The sequence below is a fragment of the Actinia tenebrosa genome, unplaced genomic scaffold (assembly GCF_029948245.1).
Source record: "Actinia tenebrosa isolate PJP-AT-01 unplaced genomic scaffold, QUT_ActTen_1.0 PGA_scaffold10__47_contigs__length_13832649, whole genome shotgun sequence".
Classification (NCBI taxonomy): Eukaryota; Metazoa; Cnidaria; class Anthozoa; order Actiniaria; family Actiniidae; genus Actinia; species Actinia tenebrosa.
This window is the reverse complement of record NW_028292570.1, coordinates 5,965,204-5,983,898: the sequence shown is the minus strand read 5'-3', so window position 1 is coordinate 5,983,898 and position 18,695 is coordinate 5,965,204. Positions and strand designations below refer to the sequence as shown.

The 18,695-nt window shown below is 35.5% G+C and overlaps 2 protein-coding genes across 4 annotated transcripts; both read left to right on the top strand.

The window, feature by feature from the left end:
* Positions 1–673: 673 nt before the first annotated feature.
* LOC116305510 (uncharacterized) lies at positions 674–17,203 on the top strand. 3 transcript variants are annotated; one of them, XM_089026737.1, is made up of 5 exons: positions 674–780; positions 2,143–2,505; positions 3,109–3,420; positions 15,467–15,593; positions 17,030–17,203. In XM_089026737.1, exons 1-4 carry the CDS (start codon positions 717–719, stop codon positions 15,583–15,585), a joined length of 858 nt encoding a protein of 285 aa, XP_088882863.1. In that variant the 5' UTR covers positions 674–716; the 3' UTR covers positions 15,586–15,593; positions 17,030–17,203. The 3 variants fall into 3 exon arrangements, with proteins under 3 accessions (XP_088882863.1, XP_031571305.2, XP_088882864.1); XM_031715445.2 differs by lacking the exons at positions 15,467–15,593; positions 17,030–17,203 and adding exons at positions 4,068–4,194; positions 4,626–4,791; XM_089026738.1 differs by lacking the exon at positions 17,030–17,203 and having other exon boundaries at positions 15,467–15,594.
* LOC116305506 (uncharacterized) lies at positions 8,760–15,442 on the top strand. Its single transcript, XM_031715440.2, has 3 exons — positions 8,760–8,829; positions 12,220–12,465; positions 14,907–15,442. The coding sequence occupies exons 1-3, from the start codon at positions 8,763–8,765 to the stop codon at positions 15,110–15,112; spliced, it is 519 nt and encodes a 172-aa protein (XP_031571300.2). The 5' UTR covers positions 8,760–8,762; the 3' UTR covers positions 15,113–15,442.
* Positions 17,204–18,695: the final 1,492 nt, after the last annotated feature.

Below are 18,695 nucleotides of genomic sequence, written 5' to 3'. Positions count from 1 at the left end.
CTTTCAAACTTTCCCACTTTGTAGGCAAAAATTTGGTTTACAATGTCTAAGAAATCGTTATCAAAGTTTAGGTTTTGATTTCGTAGTAGCTGCTGTGATGTAAAGTGAAGGACATCACAATTCCGATGCTAGGAAGAAAACTCCGAATTCAACCAAATTAGCATCCGTGTAATGTACAATGTGATTAGTTTATGTGTAGTAAGTGTGCGAAAAATCATGTTTAATTTTTAGCCGTTTCAACTCAAGTACACGCGTACACGCACTTTAAAAGCTGGGTCGAGCCACCTTAAAACAGAGCATTGATAGAAAAAGGGGATAAAGCGCGCATGGTCAGTTCTCTGGAAAACCAGCTAGTAATGAACACTGACTTGCAATAAGTCAAAAATCATGTTTAATTTGTAGCCGTTTCAACTCAAGTACACGCGTACACGCACTTTAAAAACTGGGTCGAGTCACCTTAAAAAAGAGCACTGATAAAAAAAGGGGGTAAAGCGCGCATGGTCAGTTCTCTGGAAGACCAGCTTGTAATGAACACTGACTTGGAATAAGTTCTTTGAGTTTACGTTTGTATTTTTAATAAAAAGTCCTGGTGTTCTACCAATAGCTTTCCCGCTATAATATGAATGAATGAATTATGAGATGGTGAGATAAATACGACTAACATTTTCTTGTTCTCTTTAGGCTATTCACATACTTTATCTTTCCGTGGGGAAAAAATGATTTCGTTACAGTCTTGGGTCCTCATCTGCGTAGTCGGTATTGCAGTCATGGAAATCAAAGGTACCAAAAATTTTCCATTAATAGTGTTAACGCCACTTATTCATTGCTACACAACATTATTGACTATCCTGTATCGACGTAAAAGCATAATTTTCTAAAGGATGGTGCCTTCAATTGTTAGCGTGCATACATAAGTAAGTACTGCGCATCTACATTAAATTGTTCCCTCGAGATGTCAAAAGAAAAAATCGCAAATGAACAGGGACTACAATTCAGATGGAGATAGAAAGTGGAAAAAACAATACGATATATTGAAAAATTAATCATTATTATTTAATTCGAGGTGAAGATTTGCACGAAATTTTAAAATAGCGTGGGATGATGGGGATTCCATTTTTCTGCGTGCACATCCAAATTTAAGGAACTTGACGGGCCACTATACCAGAACACGAGTATTATCATGCATTGCTATGACATTTTTTTTTTCAATAAAAATTTATCAATTCGATTATTTTCCCCTTTAAATATAAAACTGTCTTCTCAATTTTACTGAATTTGCGTTTTCAGTTTTGTGGTCCATCATGGTCTATTAACATTGGTTTCCTATTAGTTTGCACCATCCTTAAGAAAGTAAAGCTCAAGTTTTGCTTAATGCCTAAATATATTTTTATACAATTTTGCTTAGTGTGCTACCAATGAAAAGTCGCACAAACGTCTAGCACAATTCCTAATTAGCTACGCCCACGGTCTAGATGTAAAGGTTAAAACGCTAGGGCGAGGCTTTCCATTGAAATTCACGACCGAGGGATAGGGTCTTTCGTTTTAACTGGTTTTAATAAATAAATAAATAAATAAAAACACGCCCTATTTCTATTGTTTGATTTTTTCGATGGAAAACTTGTCCCAGGTTTTAAATTATTAATATCAATGCCGCCCCATCTTTAAATCTAGTTTAAATCTAGGTTTTCCATCGCAATAGTCCACTTCACAGTTCCCAGCGCCATCTTGAAAGGTTGCCGTGCCTTTGCATCGAAAAGAGACGAACGGTGAGCTTGCAATGATAGAGACCTTTTTTAACACCTTGGACAGTTATTCACATGACTCTAGCATTGTAAGCTCACCGTTCGTCTCGCTTCGATGCAAAGGCACGGCTACCTTTCAAGATTGCGCAGGGAACTGTGAAGGGGACTATTCAAACCAATAGAAATAGGGCGTGGTTGGTTTTTGAAGCTTCATTAAAAGCTCCTAAATTACACTCTCCTAAAGGATCGTACAATTACACAATCTTTCCAAACATCACTCGTACCTATCTCACCTATCATCAACAAAGCCCTTTCCCATAGAATACGTTCTTCAGTAGCAAATAATCGACAGATTTGACAGAAGAATCTGAATAGGCGTTATTTGCAATTTCACTGTCAGTTTCGTATGCATCTATGCCTTCAACCCTGCCGAACCAAACCGTCACTATTGGAAGTACAGTTGAATTCAAGGCTACGGATAACGACGGCGGAAGGCGTTTTATGTGCATATTTGGCATTTCGTATCCCGGTCGATTTCTTCCAAAGCCAAGGCTTTTAACGGTACAAAACCTTGGCGCTAAACCAGTTTTTCTGCCTGGCACCGAGAATGATAACAGGGTTTCGTTCATTGGAGATATGAATGTTGGCAAAGTTTGGTTCAGGATAACTGATGTTAAAGAAGAAGATAGTAACACATACAAATTACGCTGTTCAAACTCCGAGGGTAGGGATCATGTAACAATGGGACTGAAGGTCTTGTCTGGTAAGTAGCACTTTTGAGTAATATATGCAGTTATGAGTGGCTGTGTTGTATGCGATATATACAACTAATTGAAAAAACGTCGGTTTCAAAAAAAGGTTATATCATCAAAGCTAAGACCGAAGGGGAGCATGTGAAGACCAACTAATTTCATGCGTATTGCAATTTTCCCTTCCTGTGCACATTTCGTGCATCATGGCTTTGGCATGTTGTTTATGTTTGCTCTACTGTGCATTTTTACATGTCTATATGCAAATATAATACACATTTTGGAGTAAGCAAAATCCTTTTCGGTCTTAGCTTCGATGATATTCTCTCTCTCTCTCTCTCTCTCTCTCTCTCTCTCTCTCTCTCTCTCTCTCTCTCCTCTCTCTCTCTCTCTCTCTCTCTCTCTCTCTCTCTCTCTCTCTCTAAAATTATATTATTTATGTTTTTCTATTAGTTGAGAAGAAGTGGGAATTGGTTGGCTGCTACGAGGATAACAATGATCGCGCCTTGGTCTATTTGTATATCATTTATTTTCTCGATTGAACCCCTATTAATAGAAACTTCAACAACTCAACATGAACCCTTCCACAGTACAATATGTCTTTTATATTTCTATAGATGAGAAGGAGTGGGAACCGCTGGGTTGCTACGAGGATAGCAGTGATCGCGCCTTGTCGGTTTATCACGGACAAATCAAATTCGATGATTCACCAGGAGGTTTCAAAAGAATGTTTGAAGAGTGCAAAAAAATAGCAGAGGAGAAAGGGTTTGAATACTTTGGAATACAGCACAAGACAGAATGCTGGGGGTCACCTAATGGACAAGAAATAACCTACAACCTTCACGGTTGTAAAAACAACTGCTTGCGTCACGATGATGGATTTGGAGTTGGATCTAATTGGTCTAATTTTGTCTATCGCCTGAAAAAAGGTAACTTTCAAATAGATGTCTTAAAATGTAGACTTTATTGCGAGGTTGTACTGGTATGGTACTCCATGTATGGAACAAACCGATGCATCACCAAATACATTTGTTGGTAGGGATCAAAATAATGCCTCTATACGACGTTCCTATCTTATAGCAATAATAAGATAATTTTGGTAGAAGTCTTAGTACGTTCACTACTGAACAACTTTATAATCGAACCTTCAACATCCTATCTAATCTTTTTGAGGTTTAATGCAATGGTGGAACATTTGACTAGCATTCCTTGCTAGAATTTTAATATCTCAAAAGTGGCCAGTTGTCACTCTTTACTTTCTGCTATCCAGTTATTTATCTTTCATTATAAAATGACTGTTATAAATCTCGCGTTCTGATTGGTTGGCCGCGCGTGATTTATGGGAGCACACAGCACGCGCGCGCTTTTTCAGCTGCGTCATTCCTATCTAAAATAACGGTTTTCGAAATTTGTATTTCATAAAAGAAATAAAAAAAACTTGCGCGTTTTCTATTTCTTTCTTAATACTTTTTTACTCTTTTATATAATTATTTTGATTTCGTTTCGATATGTTCCATTCACGTTCTTTCGAAAGCATGTATTTTAAATTTTGCAAAACTAATTTTTGTTTACTTAGATTGGAGCGATTGCAAAGATGGATTCCAATACAAACTCGTGTGCAAGCAAGATACATGCTACGAATGCCCTCCCTACAACGTTAAGATAGAAAAGTCTGAAACTAAAAGAGAATGCTAAATGTCCAGGTAGGTTTCATTCCTTAATGTAGAAAAGTATGAAGCTAAAAGAGAATGTTAAATGTCCAGGTAGGTTTCATTCCTTAATGTAGAAAAGTATGAAACTAAAAGAGAATGCTAAATGTCCAGGTAGGTGCTAGCAACATGCAACATTGCATGCCACAAATTTGAAATTGAATCGCGCTCTACTCTTGCAACTTTGCGCGCAACAGATTTCATCATTTGAACATGGATGCAACATTGCGTGCAACAGTTTGAAAATTCCAGCCAATAGACTTGCATCGCTGACCAAATTTCTTAGCATAGCAGACTAACACAAGCGATGTTGTTGATTTTGTGTATCACCCCGATTCAAATTTTATTTGCTGCGTGCAATGTTGCACCGTGTGTCCGCAGCTTAACTTTACAATAGCTTCAACTGGTTTATTTTTTTCTTTCAGGAAAAACGCTCCAGAGTTGCAGACAAAAAGGAATTCCTTAAAGAATTGGCTTTGAATACATAAAAAACAATAGCACAATTATTAACGCTAAGACTGTCATAAGGAACAATATTGGAAACTATTAAAACTGGTAGAATTGATTGTTACTTAAGATGAATAAATTGAATTAAAAGGTCCACGTATCATTGCTTAGTTTTTGATCTTTCTTCACCCGTTTTTCTTCTTCTAGATTGACTTAAGGTGGAACCAAACTAATTCAAAGCGAATTTGGGACAATTTTATTCTCACTCGCTTCGCTAAAACTAGTATGTCATTTTAACTGGATTTTTCATATAATGTGCTTGGATTATCCTAGATTCTAACAGTGTATTTTATTTTAAGATTTTTAAACGTGTTTAGCCTATTACGGCCGAAAATCAAGCAGTGCTATTTTTAGTTTTCGCTCTGAATTAGTTTGGTTCCAACTAAATTTGTCTCAATACCATGTTGAAATGTGGTATTAAGCGATAGGCGATGAGCAAACAAGATAGGTCATTCCAAGATCAAAGAATAAGCAGGAATGACTTATGTTTCTTTAGTTATTAGAGTTTTCCGATTTACCGGTACAAACGCGGTTTTGGCACTAATAGTACTAGACGATAATACCAACTTTAAATGTTTCAAATTATAGCACCTAAAATTATCTGTTTCTAGGTCGTTTTTAAGGTGGCTGGACCCCCTTACGCTTGACCGCTACCTTCCACGTTTGGAACGCTGGTGCATAAACGTCTTTTATCCGATTGCAAATCTTTTTTGCACATAAGTCACATAAAGATTGAATCAATGTTTGATGCAGTTTTTAATGAGATCGGACGTCATAACACGTGATTATGATGGAATATTTGTTTTCGTTTAGAGAACAATTTTAGCCTAGCAGAGCGTTCAACACTAAAATGCTTCTTACCACATAATTATATACTAGATGCCTCCATTTGTAGGGTTTTTTGAAAAAATCTATCTAGCTCATGCAATATATATTTATCTGCTACGCGGTCCACATATTCTCATCTTTGCATCATTATTACCGCGACCTAACATCTATTTCACCCCGTCCTGCTCTCAGTCTGACCTCTAGCTCAGCTGTTAGGGCATCATAGATTATAAATCAGTTGCTTTTAAGCTTTGAAAATGGTGATTTTGCATTATGCATCTCATTAGATATTTGTATAAATGTATACTACGTTTCTGCAATCGAGTGTATATACAGTCAATTCAAAAAATGTTGTCGTCGAGCAACTCAAGCTTACGCGACTGGACCGAAAGGAACTCTGGGTAGTAATCATTGAAGCCGAGTTGACTCCATAATTTTATCTGATTAGTTATGCCTGGTTTACAGCACGAACCTTCGTAGGCGAGCGGGAAGTGTTGAAGGAGACGTTTTTTAAATGCCTTCATATATTCGAAATTGTGAACTGAATCATAAGTACTTTGTTTTTGTTTCCTTAAACCCAAAGACATGCATTTGATGGATTTGATGGATATTTTGACAGTCATTGAATGAAACAAACAATAAATAAAGCGATTTTTCTGTTTTGCATATCATTAAACATACTGAATAAATTAGATATATGTATAAATGTATACTACAACGTTTCTGCAATCGAGTGTATACATATATATATATATATATACATATAGCTCTTCCGCATAAGATATGATAACGATAGCGGCGTCAATTTTATTTGTCGTCCAAATTCATTAAAGAGCATATTCAGTAAAAAGTTTTGACTTTAAATCATTTCGAAGTGTAAAACATGGAGGTAAAAGGTAACAAGACAGCTATACTGACAATGAAGATTTCAGAATAAACATTAACAATATTTATATTTAATCCGCATGTGCGGGTAAACTGGCCAAGCTACAATGAGCAAAATAAACTAAAACCCAGGACCTCGGTTAACTTACTGGTAGTTAAATACCACTTAACGTTCACTGAGCTGTCTGTATTCTAGTTTTTTTATTCATTGGAGCTTGAGCTGGAATCAGCAATGGTATCTGCCCATTTTTTAATGGCCTTGGAATGCTGTACGGCAGCCTCAGTTGCTGCCGAAATCAATCCCGTCAGCGACTCCAAAACCCCTGAAAGCTTTTCCTTGTTGTTGCTCTTTCTAATTCTTGGGCAAAAATAGAAAATTTTACCTTTGTCGACAGAACATTTTGTTGTATATTTTAAAATTTAAGTAATTACATTATTACAATTTTTACTTTACCTCTTGGAGGTACTTTCCCTTTTGGAGGAATTAGATATAAGCTATCATCTGAACGTAGATTATATCATGTATGTGTCCTTTACATTGATTAGCTCGCAAAGGTACCGTGGTGCGAGTCCATGAATAGCTTTGGAAGTCATTACTATTTTCTTAAACTGAACACGTTCCTCTACTGGCAGCCGTGTAGTGACTGCCAGACCACCAGATATATACATTTCTCGTTTCCTCTGATCTAGCTGTTCTCGGTGTGTTACTCTCACATATCTCTCGGGTCTACGAGATGAATATGGCTAATTACCTTTGTTCTCGGTATGTAACTGTCACCTATCCCTTGGACCTGCGGGATGAATACAGTAAAAACCCGCGTGGAAAGAAATAGATTTTTCCAAGTTACCCTAAAATTGTTCTTATATATATATTTTATATATATATACAGCCATTTGCAAAAATTATGGCCGTTTCAAATATACACACAAATATATCAAAAGTTTATCAGACACGTTGGGATATCTTTCTTGATATTTTTTCAGAAAACCCCCTAGTGATAGACAACTCGGGAAAAATATCAGGGATGATATCCCATAATTTTTGATATATTTTTGATATACTTGTATGTATATTGGAAGCGGCCATAATTTTTGCAAAAGGCTGTATGTATATATATATACAGCGATATGCAGAAATTCTGATCCAACCAAGTATATAGTATATAACTATATCGGGTGCATTTAAAAAAGGGCAGCTCTAGGGGAAACCCCTTCAGCCTTAACTGCACTCGAATCCTTCAAAGTAGGTTTGGAATTCTAAAATCAAACCGAATTCCTGACACCCTAGGCTCTTTCGAGCAAGTCCTGGACCAAGAGTGAAGAGTAAGTTCTGGGGGGGATGGGCATCCCAGCATAATGACCTTCTTAAAAAACAGGTTAGATATATATGTATATATATATATGGCGTTTACTGCAAAATTAGGCTATTTAGGTTCTTATTTATCTTCTTACAGGTTCTTATTTTCTTAAGAATAAAGCGACTGGTTTTTGGTAGTAGTGGTCTCTTGTTTCTGTAAATTATGCATACATTTTCACCAAATGACTGCAATATAAGCAAATGCAAACCCTATATGCAATTTAAAGCTATATAGTGTGTAATTTACTTCGTAGAACTTATTTTCTTATATTTTTATATATTTTTGTTTTGAATCTATTTAATAAAATAAGAACGTTCTTTGAAATTCTAGCCTAAAACAGATTCCTATGTAAAGGGGGTCAAAATGGTAAATTTCCTGCAAAAAGATTGAACTTTTAAAAAGAATATGTAACGACGTGCTAAGTATCACTAAAATAATGTTTTCATTCATTAAGTTTTATTTATTTTTATTCATTTTCTTTTTGGTCATATTTTCTTTCGTACCTTTCTGATATTCCGTTTTTCTTTTTCCCCTTTTCTTCTAATTTTCTTACATTTAAAATCGGGAAGATATTTCTATTTAGATGACATGACAATTTTGATTAATTAAGGTTTAAATAACAGTTCAATTTTAGTTAAAACTGTTTTGGTGTGTGCAGCTGTAAATTCAATATTTATTTGACATGAATATCACTATTGCATTTGAAAACCGATATCTGAGAGTATGAGTCATTTTAGTAAAAATTTTGAGATTTTAGTGAGTTTGACCGAGAAAAAGCCATTTTAAAGTTGAATAGAAATAAAGAGTTTAGGACGTCTCTTTGGTAATGGATTATTTGCTGTCTTTCTTCATTAATTTTGAATTAATTGTATTTTAAAAATCTCTTGTGCTCAATTCGGAAAATGACAGAATAAGAAGAGAGAGAGAGAGAGAGAGAGAGAGAGAGAGAGAGAGAGAGAGAGCAACTTCTGAGAAGAGAAAGCCATGGCGTACATAAAACAAGCAATCATAGTGCTATTCTTGATTTTCTTGCATATAGCTTTTATCAAAGGTAAGAATACATAAAACAAGAGAATTCGAAATAAACTATTACGAATGAAAGGCTAACGCTTAAACTAAATATGCTAAAGAACACCTAGCTGTAATATCGTAATACAATCAAAGGTAAGAATACATAAAACAAGAGAATTCGAAATAAACTATTACGAATTAAAGGCTAACGCTTAAACTAAATATGCTAAAGAACACCTAGCTGTAATATCGTAATACAATTAAATACTTAGTTTTTCTAATATATTTATTTGTATAGGTAATAGGACTACATGCTGTCCAATTTGGAAATAATTGGATGAATCAAATTCCGAGGACAAAATTGGAAGAGGCCGATCCGGTCGAGTCCAATGCAGAGGAAGTTTTTGAATTCAATTACTTCCAAATTGGACAGACATGTAGTCCTATTGCAGATTAATTATATCATCCCTGATGGCTGATCCCACTAAGTTATAGTTTTCGCTCGAAAGAATGCGAATGGAAGCGATCCAAAGTAATCTTTAATTGGGCAGGAAAGAGAATTTGAAAATAATAAAATATTCGCTTACTTGGGATTATAGAGTGATGATACAATTAAGTGGGTAATTAGGGGTACAAAAACCTACATTTTTGCAAGTTATCCTAAATATATCAAATAGGTTATTATATATCGAGTGTTTAGTGTGTAGTTTGCCATTTTATTTTAGTCATCGGTTTTAGTGTTTCCTATAATGATCTTAATAGTACTCTAAACCTATTATTTTACCCTGTCCAAATTATGGTACCCTGCTGGCAGTCTCCTTGAAAAAAAAAAATAATAATAATAATAGATAATATAATAACTTTATTTTTATATAGCGCCATTTCCATTTCTGTCCAATGGCGCTTTACAAATTACGCTTTACGAATTAATTAACAAAAACGTGTAGAGTTATTTGCTATTGTTTGCAATGTGTTGCCCGCGCTCAAGTATAATAACCACTGTTTTGTACAAAAAAAAAATAAAAAAAAATAGAAGCATATAGCTGCGATTAGACATTCGACGCTGGGCTCGAAAAATACGGCCGCTTTCACTCGTAAAATTAGAAGGCTGTGATAAACATTTGGCAATGTTATAACCTCCATATATTAAGAAATAATTTTATATTACTGCATTTATATTTAAACAAAACTGGATAATTTATTTCTTTGTATAAAGTAAAGACTGACCTTTTTGATATTACTATATTGGTTTACAGTAAACCCTGCGTTTGTTTGCGTTGTTTGGGCACCGCAATCAAGCTCGAGGGATATCTTACTCCTCGAACGTGTCCAGCGCCACAAAATTTATTCTCAGGTGCCAATCAGATCTATCTTACAAAGACAGGCTTGTCAAACTTAACCTACTACTACTGTCTTACTGGCTTGAATATTTAGATCTCCTATATTTTTTCAAGTGTCGCCTTAAGGTTAATAATATTGATCTATCTAAAAAAGAAAATCTACTAGCTTTAGCTGTTGTATCACAGCGTGGGACAATCACAACAGAGCTAGGCTCCAAACTAGGTGAAAGCCCAAAGATCGAATTAGAATTTAGTAGTTGATTTTTGAGGAGGGAGGAAAACCGGAGAACCCGGAGCAAAACCCTCGAAGCACTGGAGAGAACCAACAAACACTCTAACTCGGGTCACATTGGTGAGAGGCGGCACATTAGCAGCGCACGCCACCGGTGCTTCCCATATTTAGTTATGTTACCCCATGTTCGCTTTCATCCAGATCCACAAGAAGCACTATCCGTACAGACTACAGGGTTAATTCATGCAAAACGTCTACCTACAGGGATTCCTTTTTCCATCGTATTGTAGTCTTGTGGAACTCGCGGCCCTTTATGATTAAGTCTTCTAATTTAGTTTCGTCTTTTAAAACACTGCTGCGATCTCACTATTTTTCTCTTCCTTTCCGCCGTTTGATCATGATTGTATCAGATCTTATAAAACCGTTTGTTCCAAATGCCGATCCACTAATATCTCTGCTGTTTGCTGTCACTGACGCCTCTAGTATATATTTCTTGTTTTAGATTTACTTTCATTTTATATTTTAATGTATTTTTGTCTAAATGTAGTTTATATGTACATGTATCTTGTCTCAGGCTGAGCTCGCGTGGACTTCGAGTCTTTTCCCAGCCTGTGCAAAGTTACTAAAAAAAAAAAAAAAAAAAAAAAAGAGCCCAGCCTGTGCAAAGTTACTAAATAAAAAAAATATAAAAACCTAGATTTTAAGAACCTGTAAAGTTAGGATTTTCCATTTAGACTCCTTTAACACATAAGAACCTGTTTTAGGCTAAAATTTCAAAACCATGTTCTTAGAAAATTAGGAATAAAATAAATAAAGCTCTACAAAGTAAATTCCATACAGAGTAGATTTAAAGTGCATATCAGTTTTCGTATTTCCTTAGAATGCAGTCATTTAATGGAGAAGCTTTTAATGCTTAATTTATATAAACAATAAACCACACGTAGCAAAAGCGAGTCGCTTTTTTCTTAAGAAAATGAGAACCTGCTTACGAACCTGAATAGTCTAAGTTTGCAGTAAACACAATTTATATGTGCTTATTTCAATAAAGTTAGTCACCTGAAAAGCTATAAAGCTGAGGCCGACAAGGATTATGGGTAGATTCACTTTACACGTTCAACCGCTTGATAACTGTTCATCGACTTGCAAATCTTTTACCGGTTACAGTCTCACCTCTTCTGAGCATCATCGAGCTGCAGTTTGTATTAAAAAAGCTTTGTATATATATGCTTTTGTGATATGAAAAGTTTTCCATGATGCTCAGTGATCTCAGCTTGAAATAAATGTATATACTTATTTCAATAAAGTTAGTCACCAAAAACCTAGAAAGCTGAGATCGCTGAGGATCATGGGAAACAATTCATTTCAAACAAGTAAAGCTTTTTTGATACAAACTGCAGCATGAGGATGCTCAGAAGAGGTGAGACTATAACTGGTAAAAAAATGAGCAAGTTCATCAACAGTTATCAAGCGGTCGAAACATGTAGAATGTATCTACCCATAATCCTTGTCGGCCTTAGCTTTATAGATTTTCAAGTGACTAACTTTATTGAAATAAGTATATGAGAACCTTTTAAGGCTAACTTGGAAAAATCTGTTTTGTTTCAAAATTTAAAAAGCTCATATTAATTCTTATTTGTTTTTGTTCAGTTAGGTGTATATATCTGCTGTGGCCTGTTATTTCTTATTTTAGCTTGGTTTCGTCGTAATTTAATTCTCGTCTAGTTGAATATTATATAGTTTGAAGATCTTGTAATTATCATTTTAATCTCTTATGTATATTTAACAAACACTCATAGATGTCCAGCTTCTGTCCTCTGATTGATCATAAATGACGTCTGACGTTTTTCTTTTTCTTTAGGAGAAACGTGCAAGGAGTCAGAGTTTATGGAAGAAAAGCCTGGCAGCTACCTCCGAAGTCACGTCAAAGAAACCTTTCAAACGGAAACAGCCTCACTGTGCCGAATCATGTGCTACCTTGATGGCGTATGCATGTCCTATAACTATAACCAAACATCCGGTCATTGCGAAATCAATGATTCTGATCACTTTCTGTATCCCGAGGACCTGGTCAACAAAACTGGATATACGTATGTTGGAACAAAAGGTAACTCTTCGACAATATATTATGCTAATCAATTGAACTAATTTGCTGAGGGAAAAGTAATTTGTTGAGCATCGTTTTAAATAAATATATTTACCATATTTAATGATGTGACTCTATATGGATTTATTATTCTACTGTCTTCCTTTTGCGAGTTTCAAATCATTTTGTCCCTTTTAAAGTATCTATGAGATGAGCTACGTCTTTCTTCGAATACGGATGTTTTGGGAGAAGGCGTAAATCAGTTGTTTAGTGCGCGTCCTCCAGAGCTAGAGTTCCAAGGTTCGATCCTCTGAAGCTCAATAACTGTTCCGTCTTCTCCATGTTCTGTGTAGCTTTAGCTTTAAGGACGGTGCCTACTATTGTCAGCGCGCACACTTACTGCGCATCTACATGAACTTAGATTCCCGTGGGTTTCAAAAGCAAAACACTCAAAGATACAGAAAACGTCGGCTTGGGACGAATTTAAACGAAAAAGAACTGCAAAAATAACTATTTATTTATGTAGTCAAAGATAGATCACAAAGTAATCTTCAAGAATTCGAATGTTTTTTGACGAAAAATCATATGTTTTTACTTCCTAGAAAAGGCAGTATCGATCGCCTTGGATCGGTGAATAATAAAAGAACGTTTTCAATATTTCCATACAGATAAGCTTAGTTTGTTTTAAAGTTAAATGAAAATTGTAAAGGCATCACACATTACACCAAATCTCAACCATTCATTTAGGTTTTCCTACAAGTATAATTAAATGAAATGAACTTTTGTCGTTGAAAAGACCTCGTATTATATAATGTCTTTCAATCGCTAAAAAATATATACTTATTTCAATAAAGTCAGTCACTAAAAACCTAAAAAGCTGTGATCGCCGAGGATCATGGGAAATATTTCATATCGAACAAGTAAAGCTTTTGACACAAACTGCAGCAGTTGAGGATGCTAAGAGGAGGTGAACTTGTAACTGGTAGAAGATCTCAAGTCCATGAACAGTTATCAAGCGGTTGAAACATCTAAAACGCATCTACCCATAATCCTTGCCGGTTTCAGCTTTGTAGCTTTTCAGGTGTGACTAACTTTATTGAAATAATTGTATTCAACAACGTTCACGCAAAAGTATATACTGACAAAGAAAATTATTATTTTGATTTATCAAATATGTCTCTTGCACTAGTGAAGTTAAAAACTAAAACTGAAGCTAAGTTTTTATTTTACGAAAGTTTTTGCCTGGTTCTTGCTTTGCATGCACGACTGCCGTGAAACATTCATAAAAAGCCGTCCTTTTTCCGACTTAAAAAAAAAAAAACTTTAACATACCATTTTTTAAGGAAATCTTTTCTTCTACACAGGAAGTAATTATTAATTATTATTACTAGAATTGAATAAGTTTTCTGGTACTTTGAAGGCTTGAAATAACGCTTTTTTTCAGTTCTGCTTGTAAAACCACGAAGAGATGAAGGACCTGCTGCAAACACGCTTAAACAGAGCTGGTCATGCTATTTCGTAACGCCGCGTCACGCTTGTCACGCTTTTAGCACACGATTTATACTCAAAAAATGCTTTAAAAAACGATAAAATTTTAAAACGCGTGGGTATCCCCATTTTTTTCGTCTAAATTATAAGAGAAATACTCAGATAACTTTTTATACCAAAATTTCTAAAAATAAAAATGGTGTTGGATGCAAATGTAAGCAAATTTGTATTATCCCTTCAGAACCATATTTCACACTTTTGAGGGCAAAATTTGGTTTAAAAAATGGTTTCTTATATGATACATAAAAGTTTATATAATTGATATAAAGAACACAACTAGTTGTTTATTTGAAACAAGTTTCAGATAAAATCTATCAAAACAACTTCGAAATATGATAAAAAAAGATGCGTAAAAAAGTGTTCGCTTATCTCGCTTAGATGCGTGGGTACGGCTACCCCCATTTTTTTCCCCCGCATTCCAGTGGCCTCTTGGGTGAATTAAATGATTGGCACAATTTGAAAATAATAAAAATGGTTAGCGTATGGTCCAACACTGATAAAACTAGCCTAGATCGTCTTTTGAGGCTTCAGAAACGCGGTGCACGTATAATTCCCAAGAGAAAGGTTAGGGATTGTAGTTCAGCCAGTTTACTTAAAGAATTGGGTTGGGTTTCTTTACCAGAGTTTTTGTTTTGCTATTTAGGTTGTAAATGTACCTATGATTACTTTATGAGTAGTACCGCTTAATATCGTCACGTTTGCTGCCTACATCAAACTGACACAACATGACTAAAGTCTAAGTAGGAAACTCATGTGGTTTATTTAGGCTCTAGGCATTTCCTTTCATTACAACTTATTTTTAGCTTGATTTAAGAAAGGATTTTCTCTCTTTTCAATGATCTATTTATATAATTTAATGTAATTTAACATAAAAGGAAATGTGAATAAAGATGTATTGTATTATTGTATTGTAGGGTGGGAACCGCTGGGTTGCTACGAGGATAGAAGACATCGCGCATTGTCGGTTTATCTCGGACAAATTAAATTCGATAATTCAACAGGAGGTTTCAAAAGAATGTTTGAAGAGTGCAAAAAAAAAAAGCAGAGGAGAAAGGGTTTGAATACTTTGGAATACAGTATAAGACAGAATGCTGGGGGTCACCTAACGGAAAGGAAATAACGTACAATCTGCACGGTTGTAAAAACAGCTGCTTGCATCACGATGATGGATTTGGAGTTGGATCTAATTGGTCTAATTTTGTCTATCGACTGAACAAAGGTAACTTTCAAATAGATATCTTATAGTATCGCGATTCACTAAATAGGTTCATATATTTCTCAGACGACAATATTTTGTGGTATTGTCGTTTCAAAATTAAGGTTTCTGATAGGTTAGGAGCGCGTGCTTTATGAGATCACACAGCACGCGCGCGCACATTCAGCTGCTTTGTTCCTATCTAAAATAACGGTTATCCGGTTAACAGTTTATGATACTCTTTTATTATTTTGATTTCGTTTCGGTATGTTCACTTAGATTGGAGCGATTGTAAAGATGGATTCAAATACAAACTTGTGTCGAAACAAGGTACAGGCTACGAATGCCCTTTATACAACGTTAAGATAGAAAAGTCTGCAACTAAAAGAGAATACTAAATGTCCAGGTAGGTGTCTTTCCTCGGCTACGCCTCGTGGATCCACACTACTTTGACAATGTGATGACGAAATTTATCGTCGATAAGAGGACAGACACATAAAAAACTGGTGTCTATTTGTTTTTACAATAACCTCTCTTTTATAGTGATCAAAACAACAAACACAAAGAGCGCGCGCTCGTTGACGTCAGCTTTATCTGTGTCTTCTTATAGATGATAAAAAATAACCTATCAGCACGCGAGAAATTTGTAAGTTATTGTAAAAAAGAGAGTGGTAAATTGCCTAGGTGTATTGCGCTAAGATATCAAACTGAGTGTGTATAAACACGTTTACGCGTCAGATTAGAGTTTTACGCCACTGATCGGACTAGATAGCTCAGTGGTAGTATACATAGTAGTCGCGGTAGGTACTATTCGTGAATGGCTAAAGGCACGTACACACGGTGCAACATTGCACGCAACATTGCAGGAATGTTGCAGCTTGTGTCTACCCGTGAAACGTGTTGCACGCAACATTGCATGCAACAAATTTGAAGTTTAATCGCGCTCTACTCTTGCAACATTGCGTGCAACATTTTGAAAATTCCTGCCAATCAGCTTACACCAAATGCACAACCGCTGACCAAATTCCTTATCATAGTAGACGTACACACTCAGCACCATTAAGGCATGGCTCTTTTGAGGAAGTGATGGAAAATCAGTTATTTATTCATATCTTTGACAGTTTACTATGAATCTTTCTCAAATTTGGCTCGTAGTAGTAATTCTTCAAGGCAAGCAATTACCGCATATCTGTTACAATGGAAACCAGGTCACGTGACCACAAGGCCGCCATCTTGGATTTTTTAAACAAATCGTTTGTAGTCGTATTGAAACTACTTCAAATATCCTGAAAATCCATATTCCTTTTGATATTTGGAATACCTATATGGATCTAATTGGATATCTTGGAAATTATATTAAGTTTAATTTCTAGAATATTTTTGATTTTTTGGAAAATACAGAAAATATTCTAAAAATTAAACTTAATATAATTTCCAAGATATCCAATTAGATCCATATAGGTATTGCAAATATAAAAAGGAATATGGATTTTCAGGACTTTTGAAGTAGTTTCAATACGACTACAAACGATTTGTTTAAAAATCCAAGATGGCGGCCTTGTGGTCACGTGACTTAGTTTCCATGGTAACCAAGGCTCTAAGGTTCCTTCTTTTCACAAAAGACATTAACTTGCCAAGTTTGGGTAAGATTCGTAGAAAACTGGCTATGGTATAGCCAAACAGTTTTTCATCTGAGAGCCATGCCTTAATCATGCTGAGCAAGCGATGTTGATGATTTTGTATGTCACCCCGATTCAAATTTAATTTGTTCCGTGCAATGTTGCACCGTGTGTCAGCACCTTAACTTTACAATAGCTTCAACTGGTTTATTGTGTCTTTCAGGAAAAACGTTCCAGAGTTGAAGACAAAAAGGAATTCCTTAAAGAATTGGCTTTGAATACATAAAAAACAATGGCACAATTATTAACGCTAAAACTGTCATAAGGAACAATATTGGAAATTATTAAAACTAGTAGAATTGATTGTAACTTAAGATAAATAAATCGAATTAAAAGGTCCACGCATCATTGCTTAGTTTTGGTCATCGTCACTCGTTTTTCTTCTTCTTGATTGACTTAAGGTGGAACCAAACTAATTCAGAGCGAATTTTGGAATTTTATTCTCGCTCGCTTCGCTAAAACTAGTATGTCATTTTAACTGGATTTTTCATAATGTGCTTGGATTATCCTAGATTCTAACTGTGTATCTTATTTTAAGTTTTTTAAAGTGTTTAGCCTATTACGGCCGAAAATCAAACAGTGTTATTTTTAGTTTTCGCTCTGAATAGCGTAGCGCAGCCGTGACGTCATAAAAACGAAGCCGACAAAGGCGAAATTCGGACAAACAAACTTACAAGTTTACTTTCAGCAGATAATTTTCACAGCCGATAGCAGTTGATCTTAGTTCACATGGGTTATTATTGTAACTTTAAGTAAAAATAATAAAATCGGTTCGTATAATCCTCGTAGCGGTTTAACAGAATGCAATGTTGGTCCGAATGTTTAAGCTATTTTTAGAATGAGCGCGCTGAGCTATTATTAGTTTGGTTCCGCCTAAATTTGTCTCGATACGATGTTGAAATGTGGTAATAAGCGACAGGCGAAGAGCAAACAAGATAAGTAATTCCAAGATCAAAGAATAGCAGGAATGACTTGTGTTTATTATTATTATTTTTGTCAATAACACAGAGGCCTAGGTTGCTGTTGAGGTAGTGTTTTTTGTGAGAGGAAATCACTAGTATACACGACTTTCAAAAATGGCCGCCACACTCGGTTGGGACTAGGGACAATTGAATGGAAGCGAGGTAACTAAGGCCACATTAATAAGCAAAGTCTACTCTGTACGATATTTTGTGTCAAAGTCATTCACCCTTACTTCAATAGACGCTTAAAAGAACTCGAATTGGTAAGATGAATGACTTTGACACAAATTATCGTACTGAGTAGACCTTCTGTTTGCTAATGAGGCCTTACTTACCTCGCTTCCATTTAATTGTCCCTAGTCCCAACCGAGTTTGGCGGCCATTTTTGAAAGTCGTGTATGAGTTTAGATGTATGCCCATCACAGTTCCTTTTGGTCATGCAATCGCCAATCGCCAATCACCGATCCCTATTTGCGGTTTGTCCCGCTTCAACCTTTTTTAAAAATAGCGATATAATATATGGTCATCGATGAAATACAATGTTGGTGGATTTTTACTATTTATTGCCATGCCTAAGAATTCTTACCAATGGTGTTATTTTCACATGTGAGGCTATCACTTCTTAGTAATAGAGTAACATAGATATTTCATCGATGATTATGGATTCAGTGAAACATGAATATTTAATAGAGAAAAAAGGGGTTACAGGCTTTATACCCGTTTTCATAACTACTCACTATCCGGATAACTTCCTCTTAATCCAGTCGTCTGGGTTTCCTTCTTCCTTCAATGGGATTTTCAACGGTCTGAGCTATAGTAAATTCTTGATTCACGACAACCAAAAACCCAGCCGTCATGGGCCGTGTT